This window comes from Oryx dammah, unplaced genomic scaffold (genome assembly GCF_014754425.2).
Source record: "Oryx dammah isolate SB20612 unplaced genomic scaffold, SCBI_Odam_1.1 HiC_scaffold_1, whole genome shotgun sequence".
NCBI lineage: Eukaryota > Metazoa > Chordata > Mammalia > Artiodactyla > Bovidae > Oryx > Oryx dammah.
The window spans coordinates 25,137,289-25,161,390 of NW_024070185.1; the positions used below are offsets into that span (position 1 = coordinate 25,137,289).

The 24,102-nt window shown below is 37.8% G+C and overlaps 1 protein-coding gene across 2 annotated transcripts in view; it reads right to left on the reverse strand.

Moving 5' to 3' along the window:
• The window catches only part of ADAMTSL1 (ADAMTS like 1), a 797,811-nt gene that overhangs the window by 393,987 nt on the left and 379,722 nt on the right, over nt 1–24,102 (reverse strand). For both annotated transcript variants that reach the window (XM_040238476.1, XM_040238469.1), the window contains exon 3: nt 16,707–16,752. In XM_040238476.1, coding sequence (XP_040094410.1) covers nt 16,707–16,752 — 46 coding nt within the window. The remainder of the gene's footprint in view (nt 1–16,706; nt 16,753–24,102) is intronic.

The following is a 24,102-nucleotide window of genomic DNA, read 5'->3' on the forward strand; positions in this document are numbered from 1 at the left end:
GCAGTCCATGGGGTCGCTAAGAGTGGGACACGACTGAGCGACTTCACTTTCACTTTTCACTTTCATGCATTGGAGAAGGAAATGGCAACCTACTCCAGTGTTCTTGCCTGGAGAATCCCAGGGACGGCGGAGCCTGGTAGGCTGCCGTCTATGGGGTTGCACAAAGTCAGACACGACTGAAGTGACTTAACAGTAACAGTAAAGAATAAATGAAGTCCTAATAAAGTAACTTGGAAAAGATATGTCCTACCAGACCTTAAAATGTGAGCACTTTCCTTCTCAGGGAAGATTACACTTAGGAAAATTTCTGCTTTCAGCTGGGTGGGTCAGTAGGGAGGAAATTATGGATGGATTTGACAAGAAGTCCACTTTCTGGGTCCACTGCTGGACAGAGTTGAGTAGTTAGCTACCCAGGAGTCCCAGGTCAGAATTGCTTTCCTACTTAAGACACTTCAACTTGAGCTTAAGAAATTCCTCTATCAACCTTCATATATTTTAGTCAGGGGCTGACTGGCTCTGGGCCTGGGAGAAGATGCATGTGTACTGTGCGGTAGTCAGAGCAACCGGCTTTCTGTCAGCCTTCTGCTCGTCTCCCAAGCAATGCCCATAGGCTCTGGTAAGAGGCCAGAAATGCCCCTCACAAAATAACATTTGGGGTAAGTTCAGATTCTTCAGCATAGATAAGTATCTGTTTCCCCACAATGTACCTTGTACTGCACCTTATAAAAGGACCTGGCAGAGCCTAAACTAAGCTGAGCTACGTCATGTCTCACCCTTCACATGTACACCTGGGCCCCAATATCACCTCAGAGGGAATTTCCTGACAGCCTCGTAAAAGTCATCTCCCCACCGTCACTCTCATTACCCTGCTTTATTTTCTTCATAGTCTTTCACTATCTGAAACTGATACACTTCTATTTACTTGTTAATCATATACCTTCTCCCACTAAAGTATAAGCTTCCTGAGAACGGGAGTCTTATCTTTTTCTATCACTAGGATACCCCAGCACTTAGGAAAAAATGGCTGGTACATAGTAGGTCACGGTAGAAAGTGCTGAATAAATTCCATTCTCATTTTTCATAACACTTTGTCATTGGAGACCATCATCTTGACAGATTGAGCTCAAGTGTAGCCCTATTTAGGATGTCATTCATTCATTCATTCGCCATATGTATTAAATGTCTGCTGCTGCTTCTAAGTCGCTTCAGTCGTGTCTGACTCTGTGCGACCCCATAGATGGCAGCCCACTAGGCTCTACTGTCCCTGGGATTCTCCAGGCAAGAACACTGGAGTGGGTTGCCATTTCCTTCTCCAGTGCATGAAAGTGAAAAGTGAAAGTGAAGTCGCTCAGTCCTGTCCGACTCTCAGTGACCCCACAGACTGCAGCCTACCAGGCTTCTCCGTCCATGGGATTTTCCAGGCAAGAGTACTGGAGTGTGTCTACTGTGTGATAAAGGTTGCCAAACCTCATCTATTCACAGTCCTTTTAAAGTCTCAGTAATCTTTTCTATGGTACCTCTAGGCCAAAAGGAATATCCTTTGGTTCTATTTATTAATTAATTAAGCCCAGGCAACTTAATAAGTATCTGTGTCCTAATAACTTGGTGGTCATTGGAAAAATAATACACGTGATTTTTACAAAAAATTTTATTTCAATCATAAGTAACCACGTTTTCTTATTGATGGGATGTATTCAGCTGTTAGGCACTATATTCTCAAGTCTGAAATCAGATTGGAAAATGCCACCTTAATTTTCTGTCCTTTGTTGATTTTCTCAAAGCACTTGCTTTTTATCAAAGCAAATGTCAACTTTCCAAAGATAAGACATAGAAAAAAAAAAGCACAACAAACTTGATCTGGTAGTTTGTACAGTGTCCATCAGATGTCAAGTATTGCTGTGTTTCCCTTGAGTATTTAAAACATCACCCTGAAGCTCTGGAGGCTTGCTGTGTTCGCTGCACACAGTTTCAGAAACACAGTGCTTATACTTCATCTTAGGTACTGGATGTACAGCAGCAAGAGAACAAGGCATGGTCCTTCCATGACCTCTTAGTATGTTGTCTCTACCTCCACACAAATAGTGTTTACCCACACATTAATTTATTATGTGTTTATGTATCTGTCTTTCCTAATAGACTCTGGACTTCCCCAAGGAAAGTACCCTGCCTTTTTATCGATAATACAGACTCTTAACATCCCTAATACAGAATAAGAGTTGGGTGCTCAATAAATGTTGGCTAAATAAATGAACAATTAAACCAGAGAATGAATAAGTGAACAAACAAATGGCCCTGACACACAGCACAATTTTTAATTTTCCGGTATTGAATAAGGACTTGATTAGGAGAAAGTGACCCTCTTTCCTATCTTATATGTGCCTCTTGGCTGGAAAATAGTCCAGCTGACACAGGCTTACTGATGACACCTAAAGTTCTTGTTATTTACTACAGCATTTGTCTAGACTCCAGAGGGTATTTCACAGGTTTGAATGTTGTTCCAGAAAAAAAAAAAAAAAAAAAATCTGGCCTCTATTCTTGCTCTGCAAATAGGTTAATTTGTACCATTTTTCTAGATTCCATATATATGTATTAATATATGATATTTGTTTTTCTCTTTCTGATTTACTGATGCAGATGTAGAGAATGGACATGTGGACACAGGGGGAAGAAGAGATTGGAAGGAACTAAGAGAATAGTATTGACATATACAGACTAGCATGTGTAAAATAGGTAGTGGGAACCTGCTGTACAACACAGGTTGCTCAGCTTGGTGCTCTATGATGACCTAGAGGGGTAGGACAGGGCAGGGCGGTGACAGAGAGGCTCAAGAGGGAGGGGATAAATGTATACATGTAACTGATTCACTTCATTCTACAGCAAGATCTAACACAACATTGTAAAGCAATTACACTCCAATAAAAGAAAGGAACTTAAATGTATACTTCATTTGGAATGAGTGAACAGACAATATCTTCACTCCTGGAGTTAAAACTTCTACCTATGGAGTGATGACTCCCATTTTTAAACTCCAGTTCAGCCCTCTCAAGCGGCTCCAATACTACTTCTCTAACTTTATACTTGAAAACTCCATTTGAGTCTCCAATGGTTTCCAATTATCCTTGTCTTAAAGTAAACTCTCTGTAATTCTCCCTCCCAAACCTGATTTTCTACCTTTATATTGCTCAAGTGAACCGATTCTCTGTTTCTTTCAATGGCAAAACCTGCAAATCATAATTCAGTATTTAGACACAATTCAGCCTTGTTTCTCAGCAAATTATAATTTGATCACTAATAAACAGATTAAGTTTTTTCATGAAAGAAAATTCTGGGCCTTTCCTGTGTGGAGGACTAAGAGAGGAAGATGCCATCAGGTTGGCGGTGAGAAGATAATCCAAGCCCTGTCACTCCACCTTGTCTGCAATTGGAAATTAAATCTTTATCTTTTGAATGTGGACTTGATATTTAAAAACAGCCCAAAGAGAGTGCCCTGCAACCTATTAGAAGATGGAGGACTTTGGACATTTTGGATTGAGCTGAGAAACGAGTTGAGCCCATCTGGACTTCTGACCTCCAGAGCCATGAGGTACTAAATGGGTCACCTCTGTCTCCTCCCTCCCCCTCTCTTCTTTAGTTAACTCTGAATCTCTTTGGGTGTTCCAGGCTGTGGAGAACACTTAAAGAACTGATCATTGGCTAGGTTGGTCTCTCTCCTTTTGACTCTCCCCCTCTCCCCCTGGTCACCTCTATCTCCTTCTTCCCTCTTCTCTTCTCTATGGAGCTCCATGAGCCTCTCTGAGTGTTCCAGACTGAGGAGAGCAAATTACTGAGGGAATTGATTACTGGCTAGATGCGCTCTCCCTTTTTGATTCCCCCTTTTCTCCTCCTGGTCACCTCTATCTCCCTCCCCCCTCTTCTCTTCTCCATGTAACTCTGTGAACCTCTTTGGGTGTCCCTCACTGTGGATAATCTTTTAAGCATTAACCTAGATGTTTTATCATCAGTGCTGTATGGATGGAGAAGTCTTGAGGCTACTGTAAGAATAAGATTGAAAGCCAGAGGCAGGAGGCTTAAGTCCAAAACTTGAGAACACCAGAAAACTCCTGACTCCAGGGAACATTAATCGACAAGAGCCCATCCAAAAGCCTCCATACCTATACTGAAACCAAGCTCCACCCAAGAGCCAACAAGTTTCAGAGCAAGACATACCAAGCTAATTTCCAAAAACGCAGGAACATAACTCTGAGCACAAAAATACAGGTGGCCAAAAGTCACACCAAACCCATAGACACCTCAAAACTCACTACTGGACACGTCATTGCACTCCAGAGAGAAGAGATCCAGCTCCACCCACCAGAACACTGATGCAAGCTTCCCTAACTAGGAAACCTTGACAAGTCACTTTCCCCCACCCACATGGAGGAACCTCCACAATAAAGAGGAACCACAAACTTTCATCATACAGAAAGGCCACCCCAAACACAGCAACCTAAGCAAGATAAAAAAGGCAGAGAAATATTCAGCATGTAAAGGAACATGATAAAAGCCCACCAAACCAAACAAAAGAGGAGATAGGGAGTCTACCTGAAAAAGAATTCACAATAATGATAGTAAAAGGATCCAAAATCTTGAAAACAAAATAGATTTACAGATAAATAGTCTGGAGACAAGGATTGAGAAGATGCGAGAAAAGTTTAACAAGGACCTAGAAGAAATTAAAAAGAGTCAATCAATAAAGAGTAATGCAATAAATGACATAAAAAACTCTCTGGAGGGGAACCAACAGTAGAATAACTGAAGCAGAAGATAGGATAGGTGAGTGGGAAGATAGAATGGTGGAAATAAATGAAGCAGAGAGGAAAAAAGAAAAACAATTAAAAGAAATGAGGACAACCTCAGACACCTCTGGAACAATGTTAAACGCCCCAACATTCAAGTCATAGGAGTCCCAGAAGAAGAAGACAAAAAGAAAGGCCATGAGAAAATACTTGAGATAATAGTTGAAAACTTCCTTAAAATGGTGAAGGAAATAGCCATCCAAGTCCAAGAAACCCAGAGAGTCTCAAACAGGATAAACCCAAGGTGAAACACCCCAAGACACATATTAATCAAATTAACAAAGACCAAACACAAAGAAAAAAATATTAAAAGCAGCAAAGGGAAAACAACAAATAACTCACAATGGGATTCCCACAAGGATAACAGCTGATCTTTCAATAGACACTCTTCAAGCCAGAAGGGAAGGGCAGGACATACTTATTGATGAAAGAGAAAAACCTACAACCCAGATTACTGTACCCAGCAAGGATCTTATTCAAATATGAAGGAAAAATAAAAAACTTTACAGACAAGCAAAAGCTCAGAGAATTCAGCACCACCCAACCAGCTCTCCAACAAATGCTAAAGGATCTTCTCTAGACAGGAAACACAGAAAAGGTTTATAAACTCAAAACCAAAACAACAAAGTAAATGGCAATGGGATTATACTTATCAATAATTACCTTAAATGTAAATGGGTTGAATGCCCCAAACAAAAGACAAAGACTGGCTGAATGGATACAAAAACAAGACCCCTATGTATGCTGTCTACAAGAGACCCACCTCAAACCTAGGGATACATATAGACTGAAAATGAAGGGCTGGAAAAAGATATTTCACACAAATGGAGACCAAAAGAAAGCAGGAGTAGCAATACTCATATCAGATAAAATAGACTTTGAAATAAAGGCTATGAAAAGAGACAAAGAAGGACACTACATAATGATCAAAGGATCAATCCAAGAAAAAGATATAACAATTATAAATATATATGTACCCAACATAGGAGCACCACAATATGTAAGACAAATGCTAACAAGTATGAAAAGGGAAATTAACAATAACACAATAATAGTGGGAGACTTTAATACCCCACTCACACCTATGGATAGATCAACTAAACAGAAAATTAGCAAGGAAACACAAACTTTAAATGATAGAATGGACCAGTTAGACCTAATTGATATCTATAGGACATTTCACCCTAAAACAAGGAATTTCATCTATTTTCTCAAGTGCACACGGAACCTTCTCCAGGATAGATCACATCCTGGGCCATAAATATAACCTTGGTAAATTAAAAAAAATAGAAATCATCTCAAGCATCTTTTCCAATTACAATGTGGTAAGATTAGATGTCAACTACAGGAAAAAAAAAACTAGTAAAAATACAAACATATGGAGGCTAAACAACACTCTTCTGAATAACTAACAAATCACAGAAGAAATAAAAAAAAAGAAAACAAAATATGCATAGAAATGAATGAAAATGAAAACACAACACCCGAAAACCTATGGGATACAGTAAAAGCAGTGCTAAGGGGAAGGTTCATAGCAATACAAGCCTACATCAGGAAACAGGAGAAAAATCAAATAAATAACCTAACTCTACACCTAAAGCAACTAGAAAAAGAAGAAATGAAAAACCCCAGGGTTAGTAGAAGGACAGAAATCTTAAAAGTTAAGGCAGAAATAACAGCAAAAGAAACAAAGGAGACCATAGCAAAAATCAACAAAGCTAAAAGCTGGTTCTTTGAGAAGATAAACAAAATTGACAAACCATTAGCCACACTCATCAAGAAACAAAGGGAGAAGAATCAAATCAACAAAATTAGAGATGAAAATGGAGAAATCACAACAGACAACACAGATATACAAAGGATCATAAGAGACTATTATCAGTAACTATATGCCAATAACATGAACAACTTGGAAGAAATGGACAAATTCTTAGAAAAGTACAACTTTTCAAAACTGAACCAGGAAGAAATAGAAAATCTTAACAGACCCATCACAAGCACAGAAATTGAAACTGTAATTAGAAATCTTCCAACAAACAAAAGCTCAGGACCAGATGGCTTCACAGCTGAATTCTACCAATAATTTAGAGAAGAGCTAACACCTATCCTACTCAAACTCTTCCAGAAAATTGCAGAGGAAGGTAAACATCCAAACTCATTCTCTGAGGCCACATTCACCCTAATACCAAAACTAGACGAAGATGCCACAAAAAAAGAAAACTACAGGCCAATATAACTGATGAACATAGATGGAAAAATCCTTAACAAAATTCTAGCGAACAGAACCCCAACAACATATTAAAAAGATCATACATCATGACCAAGTGGGCTTTATCCCAGGGATACAAGGATTCTTCAATATCTGCAAATCAATCAATGTGATACACCACATTAACAAATTGAAAGATAGAAACCATATGATTATCTCAATAGATGCAGAGAAAGCCTTTGACAAAATTCAACATCCATTTATGATAAAAACCTTCAGAAAGCAGGAATAGAAGGAACATACCTCAACATAATAAAAGCCATATATGATAAACCCACAGCAAACATTATCCTCAATGGTTAAAAATTGACACCATTTCCCCTAAAGTCAGGAACAAGACAAGGATGCCAACTCTTGCCACTACTATTCAACATAGTTTTGGAAGTTTTAGCCACAGCAATCAGAGAAGAAAAAGAAATGAAAAGAATCCAGACTGGAAAAGAAGAAATAAAACTCTCCCTGTTTGCAGATGACATGATCCTCTACATAGAAAACCCTAAAGACTCCACCAGAAAATTACTAGAGCTAATCAATGAATATAGTAAAGTTACAGGATATAAAATTAACACACAGAAATCCCTTGCATTCCTATATACTAACAATGAGAAAACAGAAAGAGAAATTAAGGAAACAATTCCATTCACCATTGCAACGAAAAGAATAAAATACTTAGGAATATATCTACCTAAAGAAACAAAAGATCTATATATAGAAAACTATAAAACATTGACAAAAGGAATCAAAGATGACACAAATAGATGGAGAAATATATCATGTCCATCGATCAGAAGAATCAATATAGTGAAAATGAGTATACTACCCAAAGTAATCTATAGATTCAATGCAATCCCTATCAAGCTACCAATGGTATTTTTCAAAGAACTAGAACAAATAACTTCACAATTTGTATGGAAATACAAAAAAACTCAAATAGCCAAAGCAATCTTGAGAAAGAAGAATGGAACTCGAGGAATCAACCTGCCTGACTTCAGGTTATACTACAAAGCTACAGTCATCAAGACAGTATGGTACTGGCACAAAGACAGAAATATAGATCAGTGGAACAAAATAGAAAGCCCAGAGATAATGGACACCTTATCTTTGACAAAGGAGGCAAGAATATACAATGGAGAAAAGACAATCTCTTTAACAAGTGGTGCTGGGAAAACTGGTCAACCACTTGTAAAAGAATGAAACTAGAACACTTTCTAACACCATACACAAAAATAAACTCAAAATGGATTAAAGATCTAAATATAAGACCAAAATTTAAAAAAACCCTACACCTGTGGTGGATTCATGTCAATCTATGCCAAAACCAATACAGAATTGTAAAGTAAAAATTAAAAATAAATAAATAAATTAAAAAAAATAAATAAATAAAAAAATAAAAAAAAATAAAAAAACCCTAGAGGAAAACATAGGCAAAACACTCTGACATAAATCATAGCAGGATCCTCTATGATCCACCTCCCAGAGTAATGGAAATAAAGCAAAAATAAATAAATGGGACCTAATTAAACTTAAAAGCTTTTGCACAATGAAGGAAACTATAAGCAAGGTGAAAAGACACCCTCAGAGTGGGAGAAAATAATAGCAGATGAAGCAACTGACAAAGAATTAATCTCAAAAATATACTAGTAACTCCTACAGCTCAATTCCAGAAAAATAAATGATCCAATCAAAAAATGGGCCAAATAACTAAACAGACATTTTTCCAAAGAAGACATACAGATGGCTAACAAACACATGAGAAGATGCTCAACATCACTCATTATCAGAGAAATGCAAATCAAAACCACAGTGAGGTATCATCTCACACCACCCAGATGGTTGCGATCCAAAAGTCTAAAAACAAGAAATGCTGGAGAGGGTGTGGAGAAAAAGGAACCCTCTTACACTGTTGGTGGGAATGCAAACTAGTACAGTCACTATGGAGAACAGTGTGGAGATTCCTTAAAAAACTGGAAATAGAACTGCCATATGACCCAGAAATCCCACTGCTGGGCATATACACTGAGAAAACCAGAATTGAAAGAGACACATGTACCCCTAGTGTTTATCACAGCACTGTTTATAATAGCCAGGACATGGAAGCAACCTAGATGTCCATCAGCAGACGAATGGATAAGAAAGCTGTGGTACATATACACAATGGAATATTACTCAGCTATTCAAAAGAATGTATTTGAATAAATTCTAATGAGGTGGATGAAACTGGAGCCTATTATACAGAGCGAAGTAAGTCAGAAAGGAAAACACCAATACAGTATATTAACACATATATATGGAATTTAGAAAGATGGTAATGATGACCCTATATGTGAGATAGCAAAAGAGACTCAGATGTAAAGAACAGACTTTTGGACTCTGTGGGAGAATGCGAGGGTGGGATGACTTGAGAAAACACCATTGAAACATGTATATTATCATATGTGAAATAGATTGCCAATCCAGGTTTGATGAATGAGACAGGGTGCTCAGGGCTGGTGCACTGGGATGACCCTGAGGGATGAGATGGGAAGGGAGGTGGCAGGGGGGTTCAGGATGGGGAACACATGTACACCCATGGCTGACTCATGTGAATGCATGGCAAAAACTACCACAATATTGTAAAGTAATTACCTCCAATTAAAATAAATAAATTTTTTAAAAAAGAAAAGAAAATTCTGACCAAGAAAGTCCTATAGCAGAATGTTCTTTCTTTCCATGAGTTTCTATTCCATTATTGACATAAAGCACCAAATGTGCCCTTAATTTATGCTGTACAAAGACACGATGAGAAAAATGGGCATGGGATCAAATGTGATTTTTCTTTTGATTCATCATTAATAACCACTTTAAGGATGTTATGAAAGCCATGAACCTTTACAACTTCAGTGATGAGAATAACTGGTTAAGATGGCTGATCAAAGTCTACACCAAAGACAAGAACTTTACTTCTATGGTCCATTTGTGCTCACTTCGATTTAACCCTACTTTACTGCTGGAGAAATCTGTTCAATGCAGTACTGCCAGTCACAAAACCAACATAGATATCTTCATTGTTTAGATCCAATACCCCAGATATAAATTTTTTTAAGAACTACAGAATTTTAGAGCTGGAAGGGATCTTTGAAATCTTAGTTCAATCCTCTTGTTATTTAGGTGCAGAAACTGAGGCCCCCAAAGTTATAAACTTGCCTAGAACCACTCTGTCCTATCTGACCATTATAGCTGATGCCTTTGTCTCTTGCTGGAAAGCTGCATGTAAGGCATTTCATAGTAATGATACTGTAGACCATAAAAGTGGATTGTATCTAAGTGAGGACAAAGCCAAGTGACTTAGGAAAAGACATTCTCCCTCTAAAACACAGTCTACATCTTCCTACCATTGTCCACTTAGTGCAAGCATCCATTAGCACTCAAGGAAACTACTGGAATTACTTCTGAACTGAAATGTCTACTTCCACTCTCTTTTGTGCAATCCATCTCTGGAGTGATCCTGCAGCCAAAGTTATTTTTAAAATCCTGAGTACAACTTTATTTTCCCCTCCCTAAAAGTCTCAGTAGTTCCTCTTGGCATTAAAACTATAACACTTTATGACACCCAGCATGATCTAGCTCCTGTCTAACTGCACCTTTATTTTTCTTATCTTCTAATACTCTTCTCCTTGCACACTAGTCTCTACACTGACTTTGTTCTTTCTTTGGACACACTGTGTTCCTTCATCCTTTAGAGCCTCTGTACTGACTGTTCCTCCTCTCTGATTCACTCTTTCCCTGATATTACTACACTTTTCTTCCTGTCATTCAAATGTCCGTCCCCAAGTGGACTTCCCCAATCTTCCAATCTGAAGTCACCACTGATCATTTAATTCTCTGCAGAGCACTGATCACTACCTGATATTGTTTCCTTTAAATAACTTGTCTGTCGGTTTGTAATCTGGCTTCCTCCATTAGAATGAAAGCTTCAGGAGAATTAGGTTTTGGTCCTATTCATCAATATACCCCAGTCCTGAGAACAATTCTCATGGTCAGTTATTCTTGGAATGAATAACATTTTGTCTCCATGTGCTAAAAAGGCTTTTAATGGTTTCAACCATTTCCTCAGAAGACAGAAATCCCTGCCCACCCACCTCACCCCCACTTCTGATTGTTCCCTGAGAGTTTTTAGAAAAGATATGGAAACGTGGTTTACCAACTGTAATCTTGCAAGAGTAATTTTTAAGAACAGTACAGTGCTGCAGTGGAGTAATAAAATCTCAATAAGGAACATAAGAATGCCATCAACTACTACAGGCACCTTAGCCTAATAGGATGCTAACTGTGGTCACTATCTCTTAAATCTCAGTTCTAGTGAAGATTAAGGACAGTGATGAAGAAACAGTTTATAAGACACATAGCATTCCTCTCACCACTTTGGAAGTCAATTTTGAACATCTAATTAAGATCAAAGCGTTCAGATGTGAGGTTATTTGAACAAACAGGAAATGTGATCTAAGGAGAATTTTGAGAGGATCCAGGGACAATCTGTGGAGAAGGCGATGGCACCCCACTCCAGTACTCTTGCCTGGAAGATCCCATGGGTGGAGGAGCCTGGTAGGCTGCAGTCCATGGGGTCGCGAAGAGTCGGACATGACTGAACGACTTCACTTTCACTTTTCACTTTCATGCATTGGAGAAGGAAATGGCAACCCACTCCATTGTGCTTGCCTGGAGAATCCCAGGGATGGGGGAGCCTGGTGGGCTGCTGTCTATGGGGTCGCACAGAGTCGGACATGACTAAAGCGACTTAGCAGCAGCAGCAGCAGCAGCAGGGACAATCTGAGACCTAGTAACCCACTTGAATGGTCTGCTGGGTTTACACCCACTGTTTATCCTGATGTGATCCTTAGTTTTCTTTTGTTTTAAATTATTTTTGGCTGTGCTGTGTAGCATGTGGCATCCTAGTTCCCCGATCAGGCATTGAACCCACCTGCACCCCCAACCACTGAAAGTGGACTGTCTTAACCACTGAACTGCTGAGGAAGTCCCTATCCTTAGCTTTTTCTTTCAGAGAGAGCCTTGCCACTTTTCTTAAAAAGAGCAGGGACTGTCCAATGGGAAAAATTGGATGAACTACATCCTTAGGAATGAAAATAGCCTGCTTGGATCAGGTAGAAATGGTATAAGAAGGTACCACGACTCCAAGAACCATGGGGACATTATGGAAACTTTAACTTTCTTATATGGATATAATCTGTCTATACAGTGATTAACAATAAAACAATAAAAGCACATGAGCTGATAATTCAGTTGAGCCAGAAAAACTGGTAATCTAAGGAGATCTTTTCTCTTCCTCAGTGTCGGGAAACAAGAACCCAAAGAAATGCTGTATATAGCAAGTACAAAGAATAGAAATAGAGGTGACTCTCTGGAGAAGAAGTGGCTCAGAAGAGGCCTAGGAAGCTATCCAGGGATTAACAAGTGACCTTGGAGGCTTAACTAATAAGAGCCCCTCAAGTTTTTCCAAAACAAGCAACTAAAAGGGGAATACTTAATTGAATTGTTCTGAACTTCTTAGTTTGAAAAAATTGGAATGTGATTATGAAAAAATTCTTTCTTATGAAATTTTTCGTTTGTATTTTTGGCAGTGTTGCTTCTGTCATGGCCAAAAGCCAGAAAAAAAAAAAAAAACACTGAATTACTTGAAGACTCTAGGTTCTCATAAAAAATTCAGTGTCAGTTTGATTCTACAAGCTGCAAAGAGTTGGCTTGTGCTATTGGTTTTAAGTAATGTTAGGTCAGCTTTCGCCTGCATCTGTCCAGGGAAATGTTCATAATGATAACAAAGAAGTTTGGGGCTGTTTCTGAAGATCTTAAAGGAAAGAGTAGGCAGACATCTGCTCATGATGCTTTAAGCATTCACGTCTACTTAGGGTAGTCTGGACCCATTCTATTATCCTTAAGGCTAGACAGAAAAGGAATAGTAGTTAAGGAGATTTCTTTAAAAACATCATGTCTGTGTGTTTTTCATATTTTATAATTCATTTAATTAAAAAATGTTTTCATTGTGTTTGCTTTTGTGGTTTTTTTTTTTTATTGGAGTACAGTTGATTTACCATTCTGTGTTAGTTTCAGGTGTACAGCAACATGATTCAGTTATACATACATATATCACGATTTTTTCAGATTCTTTTCCCTTATAGGTGATTATAAAATATTGAGTACAGTTCCCTGTGCTATACAGTAGGTCCTCATTGGTTATCTTTTTTAAATATAGTAGTATATATATGTTAACACCCAAACTCCTTATTTATCCCTCCCCATCTCCTTCTCCTTTGGTAACTATGTTTGTTTTCTATGTCGTGTGTTTTTAAAATGATTTTATATCTATATCTATATCTATATCTATATATATATACACACACACACACACACATATATAACACACACATATATATCACCATAATAAAAAGGATCATAAAGAAAACCAATGAGCTATAGTATATTTATATAAAAAATTTTTCATACTGTAACTACAACAAACTGTCAATTTTTAAAAAACATAACAAAAGTCACCACAGCTATTTGATCTTTTTAATTAATCAGCAGTTGGGTGAGGGGTGTGTGCATGTGCGTGGTGAAGAAGACAATGCTATGGGTTATGTTATATGTCACTAGTGTCTTAAATGGAAATAGAGAAATGAACTAGGCAAAATATTCTATTGAACAATTGCTTCTACTTCCAATTATCATGCCTTCTACTTGCTTGTGTTCCTGGTCGTGCATTTATATAAAATTATACTGTTCACTCATTTTAGTCTTTCTCATCTCATTTGTCTTCTGGCCAGGAGTCACCTCCACTGTCCATCTCGCTTTTTTAAAAGAAAAAATTATTGAAGTATAGTTGATTTACAATGTGTTAATTTCAAGCATACAGCAAAGTGAACCAGTTATACATATATCCACTCTTTTTTTAGATTCTTTTCCCATATAGATTATTATGGAGTATTAAGTAGAATTCTCTGTGCTATACAGTAGGTCCTTATTAGTTATCTTATATATAGTCATGTGTATATGTTAATCCCCAAATCCTAATTTATTTCTCCACTTCTGTTTTGCCTTTGTTAACTATAAGTTTGCTTTCAACATCTATGACTTTATTTCTGCTTTGTAAATAAGTTCATTTGTACTATTTGGATAAAGAAGATGTGGTACATACACACAGTGACTATTACTTTACCATAAAAAAGAATGAAATGATGCCATTTGCGGCAACATGGATGGACCTAGAGATTACCAAATTAAGTAAAATAAGTCAGACAGAGAAACACAAATATTGTATGATATTGCTTATATGTGGACTCCACTGTCCATTTTTGGGGGGCATCTCAGTATTGCCAGAATAAGACCTTACACACTCTGGACCATGTTCTCTGTAACAGCAAGTTCTCTAACCTCAGTCGAACCCCCTCTGCTATAACAACGTGGTCTTCAAAAGTTTTCTATATCTTCAATTTGTGTCTTTCTCAATTTGTGTCTGTTGTTAAGAACACAGTTTATGTCCTTTCCCTCTATCAAGATCCCTTCTCTTCTTGTCACCCAATGTTGGCTTTGGGAGCTGTGGCATCAAGAATACTCTTACCTGCAAATATCATCAAGTTTGCCCTCCAGATCAAACTCATCTCTCAGGGCTCTCTTATTTAAACAAACAAAACAAAACAAAGCAACACATCTTCCCACCCTTCTGTGGCTCTACAAATGATGGAGTGCTTCTGTTAACACTTTATAAGAACAACAGACCTATAGATTCCATTTCTTTATTAATATGCTTTATGTGCTGCCGTCTTGATTTCATTCCTGATACACTAGCGTAACTACTTCTGGCCTGGAGAATTCCATGGACAGAGGAGCCTGGGGTTGCAAAGAATTGGACACGACTGACTTTCACTTTTACTTTTCTCTCAAACCTCTCAGTGTTCACACTTTTGATAATGACATTCACCATTCTTCTAGAAGACCAGCACTCCTTTTGCATTCAACAAATATCTACTGTATGCTTAACATATATATAAGTTCTAGGCACTGGGGATGTAGGAGTGGACAAGGTAAATGAGGCTCTATCTATGCTTAAGGAATTTACATTCCAGAGTTGGGGAACAGAGCACATAAATAAGTACTCAAATAAGATAGGGACTTCCCTGGTGGTCCAGTGGTTAAAAGTCCATCAGCCAATGCAGGGGACATGGGTTTGATCCCTGGCTGTGGAAGATCCCACATTCCTAGGGGCAACTAAGCTCAAACACCACAACTAAAGAAGCCCACACTCTGCAAAAAAGAGCTTGCACAGTCAAAAAAAAAAAAAAAGCTAAATATGATTGATTGACTATTGTGAGAGTTGGGGCCAAGCAATGGGACAATTATATTAGATAAAGCAGTCAAGGAAACCTCTTTGAAGAGGTGGCATTTGAGCAGAGATCAGAATAAGGAAGACGCCCGTCATGTGAACATCAAAAAAAATAACATCTGTAAGAAAGCGATTCAGAAGCACTAGAGCTCTAAACATGCACGTAAAACATTCCTTCACTCCCACTACGACTCATCACTCTAATTAAATCACTTGGGAAGTCTTACGGAGTGAATTTAATTTTGATCTCTCATATCTATTTCCTGCTGTTTTCAGCCTCATTACTTCTTGTTCTCTACTTGTTTCCTGTTCCAGTGCACCCCTCACATCATTACAGAATTAAACTTCCCAAAGTGGAACTCACCAATATCCTACTCTCACTCCACAACCTCTGGTGACCCTCCATTAGTCACTGAAGGAAAATAAAGTTGGAAGCTTAATATTCAAATCTCTTCATGGTGTAACCTCAAAATAGCTTTCAATTCTTCTCTTCCATACTGCTAAGCACAATCCTATTTAAATTCGTGTTCAGAACACACCTTCAATATTCCTGTCTCCAAAGTTGCCTGTTATGTTTCCTCCACTTGGACTGGCTATCATCCCCTTCCACCTAGTCTGGGCCAATCACAGCCTTCCTAGGCTTCTCAGTCCTACGTCAAATCACCTCCTTCTGGAAGGTCCTTCAGATTTCCCTCTGCTTTTAACCCACAAAAACGTAATCCCTTTCTTTCTACATTTGTCAGCATCTGTCTTCTCTTGCTATATCCCTTACCATAACACAGATGTTTTAAGACAGCAACCACATGCTATTGATCTTTGTAGTAGTTCAGTGCCTCACATACAGTTGGTATGGAACAGCATTGTTAAACGAATGAATTTATCAAATCTGAGTTTGATGAACTGATATTTATTTCATGATTCCCAAGTGGTTTCCCTTTTCTCATTTATTGCTTTCAAGAGACCTAGATGTGAAGCCAGAAAGCAGAAAGGAAACACAGTTCTTATTTTTAAATAGTGTAGTTAGTTTCAATCTGGCCAAGTGATTAAAAGTTTGTCTTGAGGAACATTAAAATTACCTATTTTTTTGATGTATATAATCCATATACCATGAAATAAATAACTCTTGGTAATATACTAATTAGTTGATATCTGCTCAGGATACATGAGACTGCTTAGCATTATTCAGGGCTTAAAAAATACATTATCACAATCATAGAAGGTTAATGCTTACCACATTACTGCATGTTCTATATCGGATATTTCTTCCCTCACAGCTCCTGGGGGAAGGGAGAAAAAACAACAACAACTCATTACCACCAACAAAAGGCTCCACATTTCAGTGGTTCTCTTAGAAAATCAATTTCCTCTTTAATACCCGTTTATACTCTTTATTTATATTCTTATGCGCCTCTGGTTTCTTTTGAGTATGCCCTGGTAGGAGTTACTATCAAATACTAAATAGAGCAGATCTAAAGTTTTGAGAGTCCCTTGGACTGCAAGGAGATCCAACCAGTCCATTCTGAAGGAGATCAACCCTGGGATTTCTTTGGAAGGAATGATGCTAAAGCTGAAGCTCCAGTACTTTGGCCACCTCATGAGAAGAGTTGACTCATTGGAAAAGACTTTGATGCTGGGAGGGATTGGGGGCAGGAGAAGAAGGGGACAACAGAGGATGAGATGGCTGGATGGCATCACTGACTCGATGGACGCGAGTCTGAGTGAACTCCGGGAGTTGGTGATGAACAGGGAGGCCTGGCATGCTGCGATTCATGGGGTTGCAAAGAGTCGAACACGACTGAGCGACTGAACTGAACTGAAAGAAGCTGAATACGTAAATTGACTTCTCCATTAGACTTGAAACTAAGTATTAATTTTGCTTCAAAAGCTGTCAAAATAAGTACAGCAAGTTCCCCAAATATGAACCTTCAAGTTGAACATGTGCAAAGATGTGAACGTGAGTTCACACAGCCAATCATGTAAGTTAGTTCATGGGTCTGGTGCACATTGCCACATGTGTGAATCCTTTACAAGTGGTTGTGCTTTTGTGTACTTAACTGTATGGTACTGCATAGAGTACAGTACCACAATATCTTTATTTCAAGCCCAGGATGTCAGGAAGCATAAAAACAGCAGAGATGTAGCCGGTACTGCTAAGAAGCAACAGGAATGGGAGGCCCAGAGAAAGGATAAAGAGAAACAAGAGGAACAAAAAGTAATTGAAGAACCAGAAGAGAGTCATGATGGAGTAAATGGCAAAGGGATTTTCTTTATTTGAGGAGGCACTGTTAGTCTTTTGAGGCACAGGACTGGAACACAGGATGATATACAAAGGTTGCAGCAGCCATTCGGAATGCAACCCAGTGCTACTGTGTCATCTATGATGAGGAAAAAAGAACCAGTGTCCAGACATCACTGGATTCTTCTTTCAAGAGGATAGATAGAACTGAATCCAGCAAAGAACCAGAACTTGTGCCACCAGTGTCAGGCATGACTGAAATTGCAGCTTTCCCTCCGTCTCCTATTACTGACGACCCTTCAGCTCTCCTGCCTCCCACCTCTTCTCCCTCCTCCAGTCAGTAACTCTCCTTGCCTGTTCAGTAGATGCCAGGCCCTGTATGCTACCTGTTGTAGTGTACTACTGTACTTTTCAAGGTACTGCACTGTAAGAGTAGAAACTTTTTATTTCTTGTGTTTGTTTTTTTTTTGTGTGTATTATGTGTGCAAAGAATTATAAACCTATTATTGTATAGTACTATATAGTCAATTGTGTTAGTTGGGCACTTAAGCTAACTTTGTTTGGCTTATGAACAGATTGGATTTATGAATGTGCTCTCGGAACAGAACTTACTTATATGTAGGGGACTTACTGTACTTATTTGTTGCTATTTAGTCACTAAGTTGTGTCCAACTCTTTGCGTCACCAAGAACTGTAGCCTGCCAGGCTCCTCTGTCCAAAGGTTTTCCCAGGCAAAAACACAGTGGGTTGCTATTTCCTTCTTCAGGGGATCTTTCCAACACAGGGATCGAACCCACATCTCCTGCATTGACAGGTAAATTCTGAGCCACTAGGGAAGTCCACTGTATTTACAGTGAGTTTGTATTTAATCTAATTTTAATGTAAGACTTCCTGAAAAATATTAATGTTAATTATTTCTTAATATCTCAATTATTTCTGATACAAAATTAAAGATAAATTTCACGAATATGATCAATCTTAGATCTTGATATGATAAAACATTCAATGTGTTTCTTAAAATTACATATTTAAGGACACAAAAAGTCATAATTCTTAAAGCAACAGTTTCAGTGCTAAAGTACATGCTCATTGTAGAGGTTTTAGAAAAGAAAGACGACCCCAAAGAAAAACATTCTATACTCCCATAGTTGTCTCATGTAAAGATAATTACTGTTATTTTGATATATTAATTTCTTTCCAGTTCAGAGGAAATAACAGTACTTCTACAATTTTATAGCCTGCTTTGTTTCCACTTAAATTTTTTGAAGATATTTCTCACACTACTAAGTAACTTTAAAAACATCATTTTGAGAGCTACATACTATTCCATCAAATGGTGTAACTTGTGAAATCATTCTTTTGTTTCTTGTTATTTAAGTAATTTCCAACATAGAGGTTGATAAATGATAGTGTGATAAATCGTGTCCATGTATGTTTTATCCAAGTTTCTGCCTATGTCTTTAGAAAAGATAAGTTTCTAAAAGTGGAATTACGACACTAAAAGAAATGAACTTTTATAAGGCTCTTGATAAATATAGCCAAATTGTATTCCATAAAGGCTATACTACTACATACTCTCACCAGCAATACAAGGGAGTTTCCATTTTACTGAACTCTTGTGAACAGAAACAATCAATTTTTGATGAACCATTCAATGATGGCATAAGAACAGCAGTAATCTGCTCTTTTCAAAATGAGTCACACTTAAAAATAAAAGTCAAATATAATATGAAATTCTGAGAGAATGATTATACTACTAATAAATAACTATGGAATTCCAGGTACATTTCTGAGGTTCTTTTGTACATTAGAACCCTAGGAGACAGGGTACTATCATCAGATCCGTTTTATGGATGAGATCATGGAAGCTTAGGGAGCTTAAGTAACTTGCCAAAATCACACAACTAGTAAATAGTAGAGCTGAGATTTGAAACTGAGCCATTCAGAGCTTACACACATAACTGATGCTTCACTGTCCCAAAAATTTACTTGTTTGTTCAACACACATCTACTGAACTTCTATTATGAGGTGGGCAATGTATTTACTTCTGGGAATACAAAGAAGGATGAGTATGACTTAGTCTTCCCTGTTAATAAAATTATTCATACAATTCTGACTTGGTGTAAGAAATGCTAGATAGTATTCGTGTTAGGTCTTCAGAACACTATAAAAAAGAAAATGTCATCTGAAAATATGATTGCTCTTGTTCAGTTGCTCAGTTGTGTCTGACTCTTTGCAACCCCATGGAATGCAGCATGCCAGGTTTCCCTGTCCTTCACCATCTCCCAGAGTCTGCTCAAATTCATGTCCATTGAGTCAGTGATGCCATCCAATCATCTCAATCTGTGTAGTCCCCCTTTCCTCCTGCATTCCAGCTTTCCCAGCACCATTGTCTTTTCCAATGAGTCAGCTCTTTGTAACATGGGGCCAAAGTATTGGAGCTTCAGCTTCAGCATCAGCTGTTCCAATGAATATTCAAGGTTGATTTCCTTTAGGATTGACTGGTTTGATCTCCTTGCTGTGCAAGGAATTAACAAGAGTCTTCTCCAGCACCATAGTTTGAAAGCATCAACTCTTTGGCACTCAGCCTTTGGGTAAAATACAGTTACCCAAAGGCTATCTTAGAGAGGTAGAAAGGTCCTAGGCTTGAAGACTTGACTATAACCAGACTGACTATATTAATAGGCACTCAACAACAGAATGGGACCAAGGAAAGACAAGGCTGGCCAGAATCATAGAAAAAAGGAGAATGGAAGAGATACTAGGTTGTCAGTGCCCTGCCCAGCAACAGCCCAGGCTAATGTCCAATGATCCTCTTGATCCCCTTAGCTAGGTTGTTGCCATCACAGTACAGATGCCTCATACCAACCTACCTGATGCCAGTGAGTTTTTTGCTTATTCCAGAAACATCCCTCATTATAATACTATGTTGATCAAGCCATTTGCCAAGAGCAGTCTTTTTTTATATGACAGCTAAGAGGCAGAGGGGCTGAATATGTTGTGATGGGTATGGCTCATGTTATGGACATGTAAGTAAATAAATCATTTTCGTTTTAAGTGAACAAATTAGCATTTTAATTAAATATTAATCTCACAGGCCAAGTCACTGGGAATCTACCTCCAAGAGAAGGATCTGTTCTTTGTATGATTGCTAAAAATATATCAGGTTTCTGAGTTTAAAAAGATGAGAGCTAGGCTACAGCTTATAATAAATTTTATATGGTAATTAATTCTGTGACCTGGAGGTCTTTGGTAGCATGCCATGTAGACATCAGTATTGGCTGAATGTGGTATGTTTCCTGATTTTGAAATTCCTGGAGTATATGTGACATAGTGTAGTGGTCAAAAGTAAGCACTTTGAAAACAGTCTCCTTTCTGAAATCCTGCCCCTATTCCTTAGTTTCTATACCTCAGTTCTGTCATCTGTAAAATGGAATAATAATACTTATCTCCTGGGATTATTATGAGAAACAACTGAGTTAATATTTGTGAAGCAGTTCAAACAGTGCTTCACATATAGAAGCATTATGTAGACATTTAACAAAGTAATTGTGTAAAAGATGTAAAAATATAATAGATATTAAAAGAGATGAAGGATACGTGGAGAAGAAACCAAAGGCAAAGATGCGGAGGAATGAAAAGATATGGTATGTTTCTACATTTTCAAGAAGTTATGGAATTTTTGGTGTATACAGGGAATTGCAGGAGATAAAAATGCCTTCTAGCCATGAACTTTGCAGTATGTAAAGGGGACCCACTGAGGAAGTTAAAATAAAGGAGATCCAATGATGATTTCTTGCTTGTGAACTCTGGCATTAATCATGAAGACTGTAAAATGCTATGTTTTTCACCCTCCTTTTATTTTCCTAGCCTTATCTCCCTGAAAGGAATAATGGAAACACATCTGAACTAGGAGTTTGACGATATGTGTCATAGATTTTGCTCTTTCCCGTGCATATGTCTCTCAGCCCCTCAGATTTTGTTTCCTCATCTGTCAGCTGGATATCACTGGATCTGGAAATGCCCCTGCCTAAAGTTGTGATGCTTTTGAACTGTGGTGTTGGAGAAGACTCTTGAGAGTCCCTTGAACTGCAAGGAGATCCAACCAGTCCATTCTGAAGGAGATCAGCCCTGGGATTTCTTTGGAAGGAATGATGCTAAAGCTGAAACTCCAGTACTTTGGCCAACTCATGTGAAGAGTTGACTCATTGGAAAAGACTCTGATGCTGGGAGGGATTGGGGGAAGGAGGACAAGGGGACAAGAGAGGATGAGATGGCTGGATGGCATCACTGACTCGATGGAAGTGAGTCTGAGTGAACTCTGGGAGTTGGTGATGCACAGGGAGGCCTGGCGTGCTGCAATTCATGGGGTCGCAGAGTCGGACACAACTGAGCGACTGAACTGAACTGAACTAACAATGATTTGCAAATAATTTAACACTGCTGCTAAATTAAGTCTTCCTTTTACTGTATTGTATTACTTTTTGTGAGAGATTATTTGAGTGAAATATGGTATTAAACCCTGGAGAAGAAAATGGCAACCCACTCAATTATTTTTGCCTGGGAAATCCCATGGACAGAGGAGCCTGGTGGGCTACACGTCATTGGGTCGCAAAGAGTCGGACATGACTGAAAGACTAAACAACAATGATATTGAAGCAGTAATATTGAGTTTGGAAAAGTCTTTATTATTAGAAGACATTACCACGTTGTGGACAATAATAGTAATACTAACCTCTACTATATGTATATTGATTGCTATAAATACCTGGTTCAGTAGTAGGTATTCTGTGCACATTATCTCTACCTCTTCCATCAACTGGAAGGTTTTATCACTCCCACTTAACAGGTGAGAAAAGTGAGGCTGAGAAAGGCTAGGAGGCTGAAAATCATATACATAAAAAGAGAGAACTAGGGATTGGAACTCAGGTTTGCCTAAAGCCAAAGTATATAAAACAATAATAATACAAAAGGAACAAGATATACTTAAGATGTGTAAAATACTAACAGTAGATCAAATCTGGGAGGCTGAGCTGAGGAGTTCACTGCATCTTATTTTCCACATCAGTGTATCACCTGCTTCTCAATTCTGAGAAATCCAGTGAGTAAATGACATCTAGATACATTCTGTAGATTTGGAACATCTCTAAGACAACCACACCCCTCAGTAAAATTTAGTGTGAAAGAACTTCAGTGAAAAAAACTTGCAGTTTTTAAAAGTTCAAGTTTAATAAATTTGAATACAAATTTTACTTAACAAAGTGACTATTTCACCACAAGGATTTTAATTTTTGCCAAGCATGAATTTCTTCATCCAAGGCATTTATCTGGGCACAAAAGGCTCATGTGAGAATTATTCAGTAAAAAATATTTTCTTCCCTTTTAAAACTTCTTTAAAAAATAGTCTGTTAATATAAAACAGCTGAATGATTTTCTTCACATTTTAACAAAATAAAATTCACCTCTGGAAAGGAAAACAAGCATTAGAAATTTCAGTCCAAAATGGTTTCTGAGGAAAGTTATAGGCCATCAATAACAAATGATTTAAGTAAATGCGCCTGCTCAATGCAAACTATGAAATAGTTACAGGACTGTATTTAGTGAGTTAAGTATTGGACCAATTAATGAATCAGAAACTTTTAAGTATAAAAGAACAAAATATAAAAAATATATATATATAGAAACCAAATTTGAACAGATATTTCCTTGCTGATATCAGCACTTCACTCCTAACCAGTCTTTTATTAATTTTGACTTAAGTTCCTTTTCTCAATTACAAGCTATTATTTGTGAATTACTCAAACTTTAATTCACTTATAATGAGATTAGTATGGGCTTGAAGAATACTTCATTGGTCTCCAATTAACACATAACAAACCATCCAAACTCTTCCAATACTTAAAATCCTGATGTTATCCTAGTTTCAATTACCATAATTTAACAATCTTAGAAGAGATGACTTGCCATAGAAAATTAAAAAGCTCCCTTTCTAGGCTTTAGCCATCTGTTGGCTTCTTTCGTCCCTGCTAACTTAAGTTTTTAAAAGAGGAAGGTATATTTGATTTATCTCTCATTAAGAATTTTTAAAATCTGATAAAATACATTGATTTAAATTACAAATTCTTCTCATCTCTTCTCTAAGCAAACAGATTCTTCTGGTGAAATAACCAGATTCATCCTTGGTGTTCGTGTATCATCTCAGGAAAATCTGGTAATTATGTACTTTCAATACCAGAGTTCTTTTTTTTGCCCAGGTTCTTCTTTTTTTTTTTTTAATTTATTTTTTATTTTACTTTACAATTCTGTATTGGTTTTGCCATACATTGACATGGATCCACCACGGGTGTACATGTGTTCCCAAACATGAACCCCCCTCCCACCCCCCTCCCC